Raw genomic sequence first — 16,636 nt, 5'->3', positions numbered from 1 at the left:
GATTTATCCGGTAATCAGTTTAAGACAAACAGTCTATTATAAAAGAGGGTTATATTTTAAATTTAGCATATTTTTTCGTATAATAAAATATATTAATATGAAAACACAACATTTTAATCGAAACTTATAAAATCATTAAGTTATAAACTTTAGAATGTATAAGGTAAATCTTGAGGAAACAAATCAAGATTCAAGATTACTTTTTGCCCAAATATTCGAAGAAAATGCAAATGAGGGACATGATTATATGGTCTGAGATCTTGTCTTTTTCTTTTATTTCAAAATGGGGATGAGCATGAATTCAAATAGGAAGTGGTTATTTCATGCGAATGCTTAATGTTCCATATTTTTCTGTGAATTTTCGAGGAGAAAACATGGATTCATGCTCCATCATCTCTATTTCCCTAAACAACAGTGGAAGAATTGGAGGAAGAAAACGCTCATAATCATCATCTTGGTCACGTTTAAATTGGAATTCAGTGACCATTTAATATTTACGGATCGAAAATGCATCCTCAGATCTTTGTAATTCACAATCCCCATAATCTGATTCAACAATCAGCTTGTTTGTATGTATATACATATATGTAATTGCGGTTACCCGTATACGACCAGTTTATATAGTTCGTTTTTCTCCCCTAAACACATCTGTATCTGATCATAACGGACCCAATCATGAATCCTTTCTCATCTGGTACGCGTCTGAGGTGAGTTGCTGTTCACGACTGCTTTCATGTCTTATGAATATTTCTTTAGTTTGATCAAATTTGAACTGGGTTCTGTTCATGTTACCTAATTCGTATTATCGCGACTTTGATCGCGAATTTCTCGTGTTTGCATGGGTTTACTGATTGATTGGAGTAGATGAATTGGAACTCTTTCTATGGAATTAATTGAAGTGTTGCGTGACTGCACCAGCACCTAAACAAGCTGAACTATATAATGACTTTTGAAGAATGAAAATCCCAATTGTTGTAAAAGATAACTAAATTTAATCAAAAAGGCTTATTTGAATATTTGAGTATGCTTACAGTACTGCCATTGGCCTGCAGTAATGGACAATGGAACTGTAACGGATAAGAGTCGAAAAACAAGACTGATGCATCCACATTCATGGACATCTACACATATGACTTTGGATGTTGAATTCAAGTGAAGATCCACAAGATGGAAATTTACAAATGGGACTCACATGACATATTTTGAATGCACCTTATAATTAAACAACATTTAAGTGAAACTCATATGATTTCAACAATTAAGAGGAATGATTTCAAGATTTTATTCTTCAAAGCATGATGTGTAAAGAACAAGCGACATTAGCTAGTCCTCCTTTGTTGCCATTTTCTCTAAGAAGCAAGCCACATCACATGCTATGGAAGTTTGCTTAAGGATCCTGATATGCATCTATACATCCAACAAGTCATCCTTACTGTCCTGCAAAATAGTCATTAATTTGGTATGAAATCCTCGTATATAAGAAATAGCACTAACTTTGAGATGTAGTACCTATTTGGCAGTATGTTTGCTTAATTATGTTTTATGGCCAAGTAGGAAACTATTCAAAGAAGGATCAGGGTATTACTACTTAGGTTTAAGTTATTATATGGGATAAAGTAGAAGTGAAATATGATCCAACAAGCTATGCATCAAAGGAAATCGTTGGTGGCAAATATCTTTGTTGGAGATCAGAAGTAGATAAATCTATTACAATTTCATGGAAATAACTAAAGAGAGTCCCTGTTCTGGATTGCCTACTTTTTTGCACACACTTTTTGCAAGCCAGGGTCTATAAGGATACAACTACTCTACTCTCCGGGTAGGGGTCAAATGTGCTTACATCTCACCTCCTCAGACCCCACCTTCCAAGTGGGATATATTGGGCTCGTTTTGTTTAACAAAAGAAGGTCCCTTTGCATACCCCCCCCCCCCCTCCTGAAGACCCTACTTTCAAGTGGCTATACCGGGCCAGTTTGGTTTAAGGCCCCCGTTTGACGATAGAACATTGTGCCAGAGGCAAAGGGAGCAATTTGTACTCCTCTTTAGGCATGGTAAGGAAGCCGACCTATTAATTTGTGTTCTAGGGTGTAGGAAGTGAAAGGGACATCTATTTTGTAGTTTGTATGCATGCTGCCCCTAATGGCGTAATTTTCCTGCTTGTTATAAGTCTCATTTACGAAGGGGCGAGCTAGAGAAAGGTTCTTCTGGGGTTGCAATTTTGCTAATTTTACGCATTTCATAAAAATCTACATAATCATCATTCCCATTGGAGATAATGTTGGAACTTCCTTTATCCAAAAAACGGTTGGAACTACGCTTCCCTAGGCATTTAACCTTGTGGGATGGGAAGTGTCATGAGGTTATCTCACAATCCAGTTGACGTGGACAACGTATTTGCGCACATAATGACATAAATGCACTCACTTCGACATATTTCTTTGATAGTGTATCTACAACACTCCCACTTTGGTTTCTTCACTCGCTCTTATTTACTAACCTGGAATATTCAAGAACAATCTTTTAGATTTTTTTATGGTGTAGAGGAACTGGAATGGCAGATTCAATTCAAGAATACATATTTAAACATACGTACAAATGCACACATACACATGACATGCATGTAACAGAATTACTATGAGTCTATGAGTTGGCTGATTATTCTTTTGCTTTTAGAATGATGCTAAGTAAGAAAAGTTTCACTGGAATGCTTTTCTCACATTTTATTTTCTGTTCATGTGGTTTATTTTTGGTCACTGTTGCCTTCCAGTTTTCCTTCCAAAGATGCTATACTGTTTTTATTTTTCTTAGATTAATTAAAACCTGCACTTTATTCATGTTTCTGTAATGAATTTGAAAGTACTGTAATCAACATGACAATGATGGTACCATCATTATGGCAATGCCTGGGTGGATGTGATATAAAGATTACCTGTGCATTGTAGGGACATGATTCGGGCAATACGTGCTTGCAAAACTGCAGCAGAGGAGCGTGCTGTTATTAGAAAAGAATGTGCTTCTATCCGTGCAGCAATTAGTGACAATGATCAAACTTTTAGACACCGTAATTTGGCAAAGCTCATGTTCATTCACATGCTTGGTTATCCAACACATTTTGGTCAAATGGAATGCCTGAAGTTAATTGCAGCTCCTGGGTTCGCAGAGAAGAGAATAGGGTATCTTGGACTCATGCTGCTTCTGGATGAAAGACAAGAAGTTTTGATGCTGGTGACCAATTCATTAAAGCAGTATGTGCTTATCTTTCCTTCTTTTTTTACATCTTGTGTTCTATAAACGTGGCTTCCTATCCTTAGTGTTTGAAACTTTTACTGATAGAAAATCACATATTATTCTCATCTGCAGAGATCTAAACCAGAACAACCAGCATATTGTGGGACTAGCTCTTTGTGCTTTGGGTAATATATGTTCTGCAGATATGGCTCGTGATCTTGCTCCTGAAGTTGAAAAATTGCTGCAATTTCGTGATCCAAATATTAGGAAGAAAGTAAGTGCACAATTATGGACCTGTAAGGGGTTATGAACTGGATTCCATGTTCATTAATATTGTTTTCAAATGCGCTGCCATATTTCTAGCATTCTATATCTATTTGCTGAATCAAAGCAAGAGGTATGATATCGATGATATTAACTAGAAACTGAACTATCTGACGACATCAAATCTGCTGTCCTTTCTGCTATGCTTCTTGGGACCTAGTACACTAAGCTGAATTTATCTTTTTATAGGCTGAGGTTGGCACTTGTGAGAGCTTGGAAAATTGAATATAGGGCCTCATAATTGATGTGCCCAACTTATGATTCATCTATGTCTCAGGGGTCCAATAATAAGGCGCGTTTGGTTTGCAAAATGTTTTCGGAAGAAATGTAATATGTCTAAGGAATTGGAAGCTGATGGATATGGAATGGAATTAAATCTAGTTTGACCATGCGTTTGGTTGAAAAAGAATGTGATGGAATTCAATTTCATTCCTATGACCTTCTGGTTTGATTTGTAAAATGTAGTTTCGGAATTGGAATATAATAATATTAAATGACAGACCTACCTTTATTGATATTCTTGTAATTTCTTGCTTGGTATATATATGCATATATGAAAATGAATTATAGATACTAGTAAAATATTTAAAATAATAATAATAATATGAATAGTAATAATGGACCGGATGTTAATCGAATAGGTTTATTTATGGGTAATCAATAAAATAACAAGGGAATGAATTCTATTTCCATAAGATACATGATGAATTCCGTAAATCGAAGGAATTCGCTAATTCTGGTGGAATTCAATTCTCCCATTTTGCAAACCAAACAAGCTGACGAAATTGAGTCAACAGTATCTGCCATTCCTCAATAGTATCTCTCATTCCAATTTGGATCCTGCCAAAAAAACACAAACTATATCTTCAATCAGGGGTCTTATAGTGAATTGAAGACAGCGTTTTTCTTCTGCCAACATCCTTTTATTTTTCCAGTTTGGAAAGTGTAAATAAAACTGTTGTATGTATCCAAGACTATTTTTGATTGAGCCTTGTGACAACAAAAAGATCTTTAGATGTATGCATGCTCAATCTCTCTAGGTTTCTTGAAGTGAAAGAATGAAGAATCATTACACGATGCTTCATGTAGCAAATAAAAGAAATTGACAATCATACATGCTTTGTTAATAAAACTCTATAATTTGAAGTTGACCACAGGAAGTATTTGTTTTATAGTTCTTAACTGTATCTTGACAAGTTGTGATCAGTGGAGAACCCTACCAGCTCTCTAGACGATTACCCATTTTGATTCAATATTTTGCTAATATTTTACGACATGTTTCTTGAGGAAATGATGACCAAAGTTTAATACTGTAAAAAGATAAACACATTGGGATGTATTTGTTTGTGGTGCTTGTATGCCTTGAAAATACCATTTTTCTTTGATTGACCTGTATTATCAGCTTGGATTTTTAGTCTTGCTTGGTGTTGGGTGGATCATGTGTGACAAGGTATATCTTGAACCCTCTTGTTTCTAGAATGCATAGGTTCCTGTATTATGATTGATCTCAGAGTAGCATCTAAAATGTGGAAAGTAAGAAGCTTGGATTTGATAATTGCAACCGAACTACCTTTCTTTTTCGTGTTTCATTCAAAGTAGTTTTCCAACTCACATTTTACTACATATAGGCATCGTACTTACTCAAGTTTCAAAATTGTACAGGCAGCATTATGCTCTATTAGGATTATAAAGAAGGTCCCTGACCTTGCAGATAATTTTGTAGACCCGGTGGTTTCCTTGCTTAAAGAAAAGCATCATGGAGTTCTTTTAACTGGAATCCAGCTTTGTACGGATTTGTGTAAAGTCAATGAAGAAGCCCTTGAGTATTTTAGGAAGGTAAATTGATCTTCTCTTAATATCTTGGCAGAGTATTTGGAAGTAAAGAGACATATGTGCAACTTATTGGCCTGAATACAATAATTTAAGCGTACAAGCGTACAATTCATTTTTGAATTTGAGTGCTGTTTTGCCTTTTAAAATGAGCATACTGCCAATCACGAAAATGATTAACCTTCAAACTAAGATTTTATAACATATCAGATAAGCACGATAAATGCCTTGAATTAAGTTCATTATATCTCGACAAGAAACTTATTTTCTGAGCCACCTTTAGTCATTAGAAATATATTGCTTGGATAGAGTATATGAAGATGGTATATTTGGAATGAAATGGATGAGAAATCAGGAATGAATTGCATGTAGATGTTAATTTGGCAACAGAAGCATCTCAACCAAAGAAAGCTTAACTAAGCTCGGCAACATGAATCCCAAGAAGGCATTATATTGTTGTCCACGAGAGTGAGGGTCTGTTTGATTTTTGCTTAATGAGCTTAATGGCTTATTCGTTCAACCATTAAATTGTTTTTGGCTTAATTTGTTGGTAATGACTGGAATGGCTGAATTGGATAAGCCATGTATCTGCAATCCACATTAAGCCATCTTATTCCAGACAAGTCTAAACAGAAAAAAAAGAAATAGCCCCTAAGAGAGACATCAATTATAAAATCAACCAGCTATTGTTGAGGAGAAATGTGAATCATGGGTTTCATTTGATCATTGGATAGTCGTGAAGTTGGAAGATAATTCAAATAGCCCAACTATAAACCAAACACCAACTGGAAAATGCATGTTAGAGCGACGAAGATATTTAGACTTAAGACGGAAAAATGAACTTAAAGAAAAGAACCTTAAGCCAAATTGTAGGTGATAATTAACATAAACATCCTACCTTCTTTTACGAAATTGAACATAGGAAAACTTGAGTTTAGCCAATCTCATACAATTAGAAGTGAACTTAAATAAAATGAGTTTATTGTTGCAGGAGTGTGTTCTTTTTCCTCTTTCTTGTTTTCTTCATTTCCTAACATATATATTTTTGTTAAGAATGGCTTGCAGTATTATCTATCTGTATTTTTGTTATTACTTATTTATGGTTATTTTGTTTTATGGTGCCCTATACTGGTTGCTTTATGTGATGAGATTTCTTTTTTTTCCTCTTTAATCTAGAAATGCACAGAGGGTTTAGTAAGATCTTTGAAGGATGTTGTGAATAGTCCGTATGTTCCCGAATATGACATTTCTGGGATTGCAGACCCTTTCCTCCATATAAGATTGCTCCGTGTTTTGCGCATCTTGGGCCATGGAGATGCTGATGCTAGCGATTGCATGAGTGACATTCTTGCTCAGGTCAGACTTTTTTTTTGTGCTACATCTTGACATCTTGTCATGACTTCTAATTTGAAATTCAAAATTTATCCTCTGAAGAGTTGGACCCAACTATTGCTATAATTAAATGTCCTTGTCTCCTCTCAGGAGGTATTCCTTTTTGTATCTTACATCATTGATGTTTCTCAGATTGTATTCCGTGCCTCAAGCTTCCTTTGAATATCAGCTAACAAACCTCATTTGAGTTGATGAATCCTATGTTTTGGCACATGTAATGAAAATCATCAACTATACACTATATAGATGATTCCAAAGCTAAGTCTGCTTACACCACTTCTTTTGCTGAATTCCCTGTCTAGGTGGCAACAAAAACTGAGTCACACAAGAATGCAGGGAATGCTATTCTTTATGAATGTGTAGGAACTATTATGAGTGTCGAAGATAATGGTGGCCTGCGTGTGCTTGCAATCAACATCTTAGGGAGGTTCTTGTCTAACCGTGACAACAACATCAGGTGAAGTGTCTCATTAGAAGCAGGAGTATTCATCTTGTCTTTTAAAATGTTATTTGCAGATGTTTCTTGCCAAGGGGTTAATTTTCTGTTGGCTCTTGTAAATTATAATACAGCAAAAGTGAAAACATTTGAACATTTTAAAAATGCAATACAGATGACATGAAACCTTTTTCTTAATGGTTTCATAAGTATATAAGCAAAGTCAAATGCAATAATGTTTTAGGCGTTCATTTTTGAAGTGTAACAACTGACTGCGTTTGCGAGACAAACAATTAAATCTGAAATACTTACAAGTAACTAAAGCGAATATCCTTCATAAGTGAATCTGTCTTGTTAAAGCTGTGAGTTACCTTAGTAAAAAAGGCTGGCACTTGACTTTGCTTTCTTGGGCCTTATGGCTCATATTAGATATTCATGATCATTCAGGTGATAACTTTTTATTGGAAATAATAGAAAATATGGCCCTAAATGAATGCATGTTGTTGCCTTCATGTATTTGAGTTTAAGTTTCCATGGCAATAGTTTGATGTGCTACGACTTACGGGCATATAATATTTTCGGCTGTTAGATTTTCTGCTTCAGTATCATAAACCTTGTGCTTCACATGGCAGATATGTTGCACTGAACATGTTGATGAAAGCAATTGCAGTAGATGCTCAAGCAGTTCAGAGACATCGTGCAACCATCTTGGAATGTGTGAAGGTACTTTCCTTATGTTTAAATAAACACAGTGCTTATTTTAGTATCATTGGGGGAACAGGGAGGAAATGATGCGGGTATGATTTATACATTCTTGAAATTTGCTCACCTTTTCTCCATGTTCTGTTTCCTTGATTCTTTCTCCACAAAGTGTCAATACTTGCGCTTTGACTATCGTACTCTGCTGGAAATTTTAATCAGCTTATTACATTTCACATCACTTTCACTTCTCACGATGCATTATCTTTAGATAGTTATCCTTGCCAGTTCATATTTCTCTTTCACTTGCATAGCATTTCTGCTTCTTGAGGCTTATAAAAACAGTTGCTAATTAATAATGACTTTTATTACAATATTTTATATGCTAATGGTAAGATTGGTTACAGGAGCTAGTAATAAAAGAATCAGTCAATCAAAAGCTTGAACCTTTTGATTGTATGTTTCGTGGGTCTTGGGGCATAGAACTATTGCAACCCCTGGAGTTTATATTGACTCTACTACTCTACTACTTGGCAATTTCACAAAGTGCTCCTTGTGTTTTTCAGGATTTAGATGCTTCAATACGTAAAAGAGCTCTTGAACTTGTATATCTTCTGGTGAATGAAAGTAATGTGAAACCTTTGATGAAGGAGTTGGTTGATTATCTAGAAGTAAGTGACCAGGGATTCAAGGGAGATCTTACTGCAAAAATTTGCTCCATTGTAGAAAAGTAAGTTCAAGGTTTCTTCTTAAAGTCGCATTTAAACGTTATTCTTGGAAACCTTATGCAGCTTTTGTTGCATCATGTATTTGTTATCACATAAAGTCGCATTTAAACGTTATTCTTGGAAGCCTTTGCTCCTAAATCATGGACGGACCCATAGAAGGGCATACGGTGGCACGTGCCACCGTATTATCACTCTGACGAAAGGTTAAAAATTTTACATTAATGAAAGGTGCAAGTGTATCGTTTTAGAAGGTACCACCGTATGATATTCAAAAGTCCGAGAAGGTGCAACTGTACCTTGTAATCAACCAAATACCAAAAAGAAGTCTTGAAGTCAACCAAAAAAACCAAAAAAGTCTCAAAATCGATGAAAAAAACTAAAACATTCCTAGAAATCAAGCAAAAAACTTAAAAAATCCCTCGAAATAGTGGAATTAGGCTAAAAACACATAGAACGATATTGAACATTAGTAAAAACGTGAAGACACGTCGATCAAAACCGTGCTTTTTGTAATTATTTTTTTGTCTATATTATATGGTGCCACCATATAAAAAAATTCCTGGGTCCGACCTACATATGTTATTTGTGATGTATGTCTTGGTAGAGTCACATAGAGTGGCTATCACTTCCTTTTGTCCCAATCAGAGTGATTATAAAGGTTTTTCATCCATTCAAGTTCGGTTTTCGGCTAAAATGTTAATGACTTTTAGTGTTTTACTATTGCAAACCTTTGTAGTAAGTAATTTTTGATGAGCATCTGTTGGCAAGACTGGTTGTCCCCACTAATTACCAGTTTGTCTCTCTAGTGTAAAGTGTATACGCTGCTTTTAAAAGATTAAAGTTCTCTTTCTAAGTTCATCTCTCTAAATATGTTTTCCATGTGTTCTTAAACATTTTATGCATGTAACACAAGTAAACAATACTCTTTGCCTGATTCAGCCAATTTATCTTTTGTTCAGTGCTGAACATATACTCTTTGTCGATCATAGCCATTTTCTTTGAGATTCTCATTGTTGACATTGTAATTCTGCATGTATGTTTTCCAAGCTCATCTAGAATGGGCCATGTAGTTATTTGAGAATTGCAAGTAATTAATCAATTACATCAAAAGAGCAAATATTTATTTTTTCAACTTATCTTGCTCATGCTAATCTTTGTTCTCTGCTATCCAGGTTTTCGCCGGATAAAATTTGGTACATAGATCAGATGCTGAAGGTTCTCTCCGAGGTATGCTTACGGCAGTAGATCCTCCAAGAGATGACTTGTTTCCCCTGGTAGATGCCGAGTCCTGGATAAATGAAAAGTATTCCAATAATTTCGATAAAGTAACCGAATTCCGTTCAAGTGGTTGTCTTTGTTACCATATCTTTATGTTCTCTATCAATATTTCTATCGAGTATGCAGTTCATGATATTCTCTCAAATTTACACCTCTTCAAAACCATGCTATTGCTTATAGTATCGAGTACTTGTTAAGACCTTTTCTCCATCTTTGATGTATGTTTAGATTACACATAAACAAGATGCTAATCTCTTGTGCATGCTTAGTAGGCTGGAAATTTTGTAAAAGCTTCAGTATGGCATGCGCTGGTAGTTGTGATAACCAATGCTTCTAACCTCCAAGGATATTCAGTAAGATCACTTTATAGAGCAATCCAAATATCACGTGACCAGGTATAATGCAATTATTTCTTAATGACCCTTGTTTACTTTTGTCCAACCTGGTATTTTAGAGTTCTTTGCTTTCAAACAGGAAACACTTATTAGGGTAGCAGTGTGGTGCATTGGAGAATATGGTGATATGCTGGTAAACAATATTGAAATGCTTGATATCGAGGAGCCGATAACTGTGAGTTTGCTTCTTCATAACTATAAAGTTTGTTCATCATGTCTTTTAACTCAAAAGTATCCGTAATGCAGCTTAATGGCATTGGTGCCATCAGTATAGTGCTTGTCTACCGGTTTTTCTGTCAAATTGTATTCCGTGACATCTAAAATTGTCTTATATTGGATGTTTCTTTATTTGATTTGTTCTGATCAGGTAACAGAATCTGATGCTGTGGATGTTGTAGAAATTGCTATCAAGAATCATTCATTGAATCTTACTACCAGGGCAATGTGTTTGATTGCTTTGTTGAAGTTGTCTTCTCGCTTCCCTTCTTGTTCACAGTAAGCTTTTCTTTGATTCTAGAAGATAGGTTTGTATTACTCGACTTCGTTTAATGACAAAACGTATTATTAAACTGAATTGATACAGATGGAGATAATACAGTCGAACAACAAATTGAACCACGAGACTAAACAAACCCACAACTGAAGTGACTGAACCACATGAGACTGAGCCAACACAGGCTACTTGATAACAAAATCACATATCCTGATAACATCAATATCCCCTGCATAGGATCAGGTTCAGGGGAAAACCACAAAAAAATAAAAAACTAAGGAACACCCTGGTAACCGTTCATCTGGATCATATGTACATGTGCATACAAGTTATTTGTAAGCAATTTGTCTGGTATGCACACGTGCATAAAAAGCCAAGAAACAACTAAAATTACTTGTATGCACATGTGCACACTGTCTAGATGAATGTTATCAGGGTGTTCCTCAGTTTTTCATTTTTTGGGGGTTTTCCCCTGAACCTCCCTCCCCCTGCATAATCTGAGCCAGAGAAAGCCATGAACTTTCTGCTTCTATTTTTCTTGGACCACATCCATACTCTATTGTGCCTTTAATGTACCGAAACAACTCTCTGGACAGCCTGTGTATGAGCTTCAAATGGGTTCTCCATGGCATATTAAATCAGGCATTCACCATTCACTTGTAGATTCTAGCAACTGCCTTCCTTCCTGTTTCCTCCTTTGTTAACTTAGCTCCTGGATTGCAAGACCCTAGCTTAAACCTTCCTGGTATCTCATGAGCAAACTGGCAGTGAGGCATGAGCAGGATAATGAAGTTCATGAGAATCACAAGTGTGTTTCATTCTGAAGTTGCTTACCCTTTTCGGGCTTCTTTTAGCTTGTGCTGTTGTGGTGTTGTCCTTTCCTTCTTGTTTGATCAAATTTCTGTTTTTTTTTTTTTGGGGGGGGGGGGGGGGGGGAGAGAGGGCTGTTTGGTTGGTTTTCCATTAAGTCCTGTATGGATAAAGATGTTTATGGGGATTAATCTGTCTACATAGATTGGAATTTTTTTTGTTTGGAAGGGTTTTTTTCATGGTGTTCTTTAATTCGGTAGGGACAGGTTTGAAAAAAACTTGGCTTTCTGCATAAAGCTTCCCCCTAGAAGCTTACTGAATAAGCCACTGCCAAACAGTCATGTATAGCTGACCAAATAAGCTGCGAGTTCTGTTAAGCTCATTAAGTTGCTAACAAACAAGCCCCGAGTTTCACCTTGCTAACCTTTATTTATGTTTCTATACCTGCGCATTTTCTTTAATTTGTAAGTGATGTTCTTTTTCTAAACTTGGGTTTCCTTACCTCGATTGAAGTATAGCTTAAAAAATAGCACATAACAAGTAAGTGAGTTTCCATTGTAGTAACATTTCGTAAGGACTTGTTGAGTTGCTGTTGCTGTTGCTGATGTACGGTTGTTACTTTTAGGAGAATAAAGGAAATTATTGCTCAATATAAAGGAAGCCTTCTGCTAGAACTCCAGCAAAGATCTGTGGAATTCAATTCCATAATTGGAAAGCATAAAAATATAAGGTAAAATTTTTCATGTGGTGATAAAAATGGTTTTCTGCTATATGCATGCCATGCACTAGATCTTTCATCTTTGCAAGAAATTTCTCATAATCCTATGTGGGTAGATATCATCTTACAAATGCTAATGGATTTATGAAGATCTGCATTGGTTGAAAGGATGCCGGTTCTCGATGAAGCTACGTATAATGGAAGAAGGGCTAGGTCTGCATCAGCAGCTGTTTCAACTTCACTAGAATTTGCATCAAACCTATCGAATGGAGTTATTGCCAGAACAGATGTTGCCCCTCTAGTGGATTTACTCGATATGGGTGCAGATGAACCTGTGCCACCATGTTCTTCAGGTGGCAATTTTCTTCTGGATCTTATTGATGTTGATATGCCGTCTTCTTCATCGCAATCAGGTTAAACTTCTACATTCTCTTGTTGAAATGGATTTTTACTGCCCATTAATGGAACATACACACAAATAGATCATGAATGGCACTTGTAGAAGAAGTCTCCATGCACAACATGAAAAGTGAAAACTTATGAGATGTGCTTTGTAGTACCCCAAAGCAACAGGCTGGCCCAATAACTTCAAATTCAGCTTAAAACCATGGTGGAAGTTATTGTAACCCACAACTTGAGGCTTATAAGAAGCTCACAGGTCCCATTTTTCTATCCATGTGAGACGAGCTGTTACATGCTTATAGGGAGTTTGTGTGCAGATTATGCTTCCAAAAGCACTATTATCGTGTTGGATTCCACTCTTATTAACAATAGTCGTTAAGGTAGAGCGTCCCACGCTCACAAACCCCAATGGGTCCTACCTACTTTATAAGCATCCCACGCTCACGATCCCCCAGTGGGTCCTATTTATTTAATGGAAGTGTGCGATAGAAAATTTAAACAAAGGAAATAGTTAACTTAGAGGTTGTTTGGTTAGTTTTCATGTATGGATAAAGCTGTCTATATGGATTAATCTGTCTGTATAGTTGGCAAGGTTTTTGTTTGGATGGTTTTTTCATAGATGGAAGGAACATTTTTTCTAATCGGAAGGGGAAGGTTTGGAAAAAACTTGACTTTCTACATAAAGCTCCCCTAGATGCTTGTTGAATAAGTCACATTCTATATCATTAAACCACTACCAAAGAGTCATGTATAGCTAACTGAATAAAATCCGAGTCCCATTAAGATCATTAAGCTGCTAACAAACAAACCCTTAGAGAGAACGGTCTATGTAACAAGAAATTAGGGATGCTATTGCTTAACTCATGAGATGGTATATCTGTAGACAGCAATATGAAAGCTTAAGTGAAGGCGAGAAAACTGGTTGGCGAAACTGAAATGAAAATGGTTTTGCTTTATGAAAATTAAGCATGTATGAAGATTAAGGGGATATTTGGTTGGTTTTTCATCAAGTTCTGTAAGGATAAAGTTGCATATTTGGATTAATCTGTCTGTATAGATTGAGAAGGTTTTTGTTTGTAAGAATTTTTCATGGATGGAAGCGGCGTATTTCTTAATTGGGAGGAACAGAATAGGAAAAGAAAACATGGCTTTCTGCATAAAGCTCCCTTAGAAACTTACTAAATACGTCACTTTCTATATCATTAAACCACTATCAAAGAGTCTTGTATAGTACCGAATAAACTGCGAGTCCCATTAAGCTCATTAAGCTGCTAACAAACAGTCCCTTAAGCACGCCATTTTTGCTTTTCTCAGTTTCAGGTACAACTCAGCCTCAAAAAAGCGGTACAGACGTTCTACTGGATCTGTTGTCAGCTTGGTCACCTCCACCTCAAAAAGGATCACCTACAACTGATATAATTTTGTTAAATCAAGATGATAAACCTTCAGTTAATGCATTAGATATTCTTTCATCATCAATGGTGCCATCTGGTGAAGCCAAACCTACAGGTCCCTATATGATGGATTTGTTAGACGTATTCGGTCCTAACCCTGCAACTCCCGGTAAGTATTTCTCAATATGAGATTCAAATTGGGCAAACGGGTTTCTTTTTCGAGATTTAATGAACCATTGTTTCCTTAAACAGAAGAGAGTGGTCCTACATTTCCGCCCATTGTTGCATATGAGAGTAGCGCGTTGACAATAATCTTCAACTTTTCAAAGAGACCTGAAAATCCACAGATGACTGACATTGAGGCAATGTTTACAAACAAGTCTTCTGATGTCTATACAGATTTTGTTTTCCAGGCAGCTGTCCCAAAGGTAAACGCCTGACTACCCGTTTCTGTTGGGTTCTTGACTTAACTAACTTTTTTTTAAATTACAAAAATAACCCAAACATACGTCTTCTATAAAAACCCATCCATTTCTCCAATTTTTTCACGAAAGGAGAAATGACCCACAAAAATCTGGAAAAGTTGTTGCTGATTGGACCCCTTGGCCAGTTTCATGAAACGAGTGAGGATTCGTGAGGCATTTCACGAAATGGCCCACACACCGGTTTTTGTATTAAATGTCGGATGGGTAAGTTACACTTTGAACCCTTCAAAGATTCTAGTATTTATTATTTATTTTCCTTCATTTTTCGTTTTCTGCCCTTGTCATGTTAAGGGGTTGTTTGTTTACCTCTTAATAGTTCCATTAAGAGGCAACATCTGAATCGTTAAGAGGTGAATCTTGTTTGGCAAGAAAAAAGTCTGCCTCTTAATGGTTCCAAAAGCCTCTTAAATGATTTTGTATCCAGGATCTCCCTTAACCATTAAGAGCCCTAATTTCATTGTACATAATTACCAAACAATTATATTTCATTTTGTATTATATCATGAGAGCTCTTAATCATTCTGATCACTTAATCATTCTGCATCAAACCATTCAGCAATTGCCAAACAGCCCAGTAATTAATTATTAACTAAAATATATTAAAAAATAAGTAATCTTTTTACAAATTACACCGTTAGAAAAGTCTAGTCGATACCTTCGAAACGAGTCCTATATTGAATATTTTTTAAAATTAAATATATTTTTAACGTTTTAATGTCAAAAATTTATTTGTTTTAACGTCAAATCTATAATTACTTTTAAAAAATTCGATATTGGACTCGTTTCGAAGGTATCGATGAGACTTTTCTAACGGTGTAATTTTATTTTTTAGGGGCTATTTGGTTCAGACAAGGAAATGAAAATGGAATGAACATCCACACCCCTTCTCCCGCCAGTTTAACCTATAATGAAATTCGGGCTTTTGAGGGAATGAGTCAATTATATTATTATAAACCAAACGGTTTCTTTTATTATCAATCCAGTTAACTACTATTTAATACCTCTAACCAGACATCCCCTAATGTAATAGCTATTAAGCTTCTAATTCCACTATTTTCTGTGCAATACATGTTTCTTTGCATTTCTATTGGAATTGCCAAAAATGGAAATATTGCAATCCATTAGGATACCTCAAAATGGCAAGTGTTGCTATCTGATACACTCTAATTTCAATCTACAGTTTCTTCAGTTGCATTTAGAGCCTGCTAGTAGCAACACTCTTCCAGCAAGTGGTTATGGGTCGATAACTCAAAAGTTACACGTTACCAACAGACAACACGGCAAGGTATTATCAAATCGTGTTTATTCTTCGTCCGTTTTGCCTGTTATTTGTTGCAATTTCCGTTTTTCTTTCATTTTATATGAATCTTTGTTGTTCTTTATAAAAAATGAATCTTGTTTCCGCCAGAAATCGCTTGTCATGCGCATACGATTAAGTTACAAGTTGAACAACAAAGCGGTCCTGGAGGAGGGACAAATTAGTAATTTCCCACGCGATTTGTGAGCCTGAACAGCCACATTTCTTTAGAAGAAGATGAATGAATTCACAAGATTCTTCAAAGGTGTGTTTCTCATTCTTTAATGCGCTGTTCGATTTGGTTTGATGATATTATCTTTTCTAGGGTCGTGCATGAGAGTGTTGTTCGAAGTTTAGGTTTTTATTCTCTTGGGGCGGATTTGGTAATTCCCGACTCTGGATTTCGAAAAATAATAGAAGGATGATGTTATTGAAGGGAATGTCATATGCTACTTTGTCATTTAGGATGCATGATAGGACAAAACATGATAGAATAAACGAGTTGTTTAGCGTTTGGTAAGAAGGACTGGACATGACCGGTAAAATGACCAATTTACCCCTTATGAGTTGTTTATAACAAAATATATTATTAAAAAGTTTTCGTCAAGTTATTAATTTCCAATTTTTATACCCTTTTCTATATTCTTTTTTATTTTTAGTATTTAATAAATAACATAAATTAATCAAAATATAGAAAACACATAAAAATAATATTACGAGGACAAAA

At 35.7% G+C, this 16,636-nt stretch overlaps 1 protein-coding gene across 1 annotated transcript; it reads left to right on the top strand.

The window, feature by feature from the left end:
* The first annotated feature begins 675 nt into the window (after nt 1-675).
* On the top strand, nt 676-16,116 carry LOC112525714 (AP-1 complex subunit gamma-2-like). Its single transcript, XM_025135952.1, has 18 exons — nt 676-707; nt 2,943-3,245; nt 3,361-3,502; nt 5,215-5,388; nt 6,559-6,738; nt 7,077-7,231; nt 7,843-7,933; nt 8,476-8,639; nt 9,810-9,864; nt 10,188-10,310; nt 10,390-10,485; nt 10,678-10,805; nt 12,239-12,343; nt 12,482-12,744; nt 14,054-14,296; nt 14,380-14,555; nt 15,793-15,897; nt 16,021-16,116. Exons 1-18 carry the CDS (start codon nt 676-678, stop codon nt 16,114-16,116), a joined length of 2,631 nt encoding a protein of 876 aa, XP_024991720.1.
* The last annotated feature ends 520 nt before the right edge of the window (nt 16,117-16,636 follow it).

This window comes from Cynara cardunculus (assembly GCF_001531365.2).
Source record: "Cynara cardunculus var. scolymus isolate 2C chromosome LG 13, CcrdV1, whole genome shotgun sequence".
NCBI classification, from domain to species: domain Eukaryota; kingdom Viridiplantae; phylum Streptophyta; class Magnoliopsida; order Asterales; family Asteraceae; genus Cynara; species Cynara cardunculus.
The sequence above is the reverse complement of the archived record's forward strand: the minus strand, read 5'-3'. Positions and strand labels throughout refer to the sequence as shown.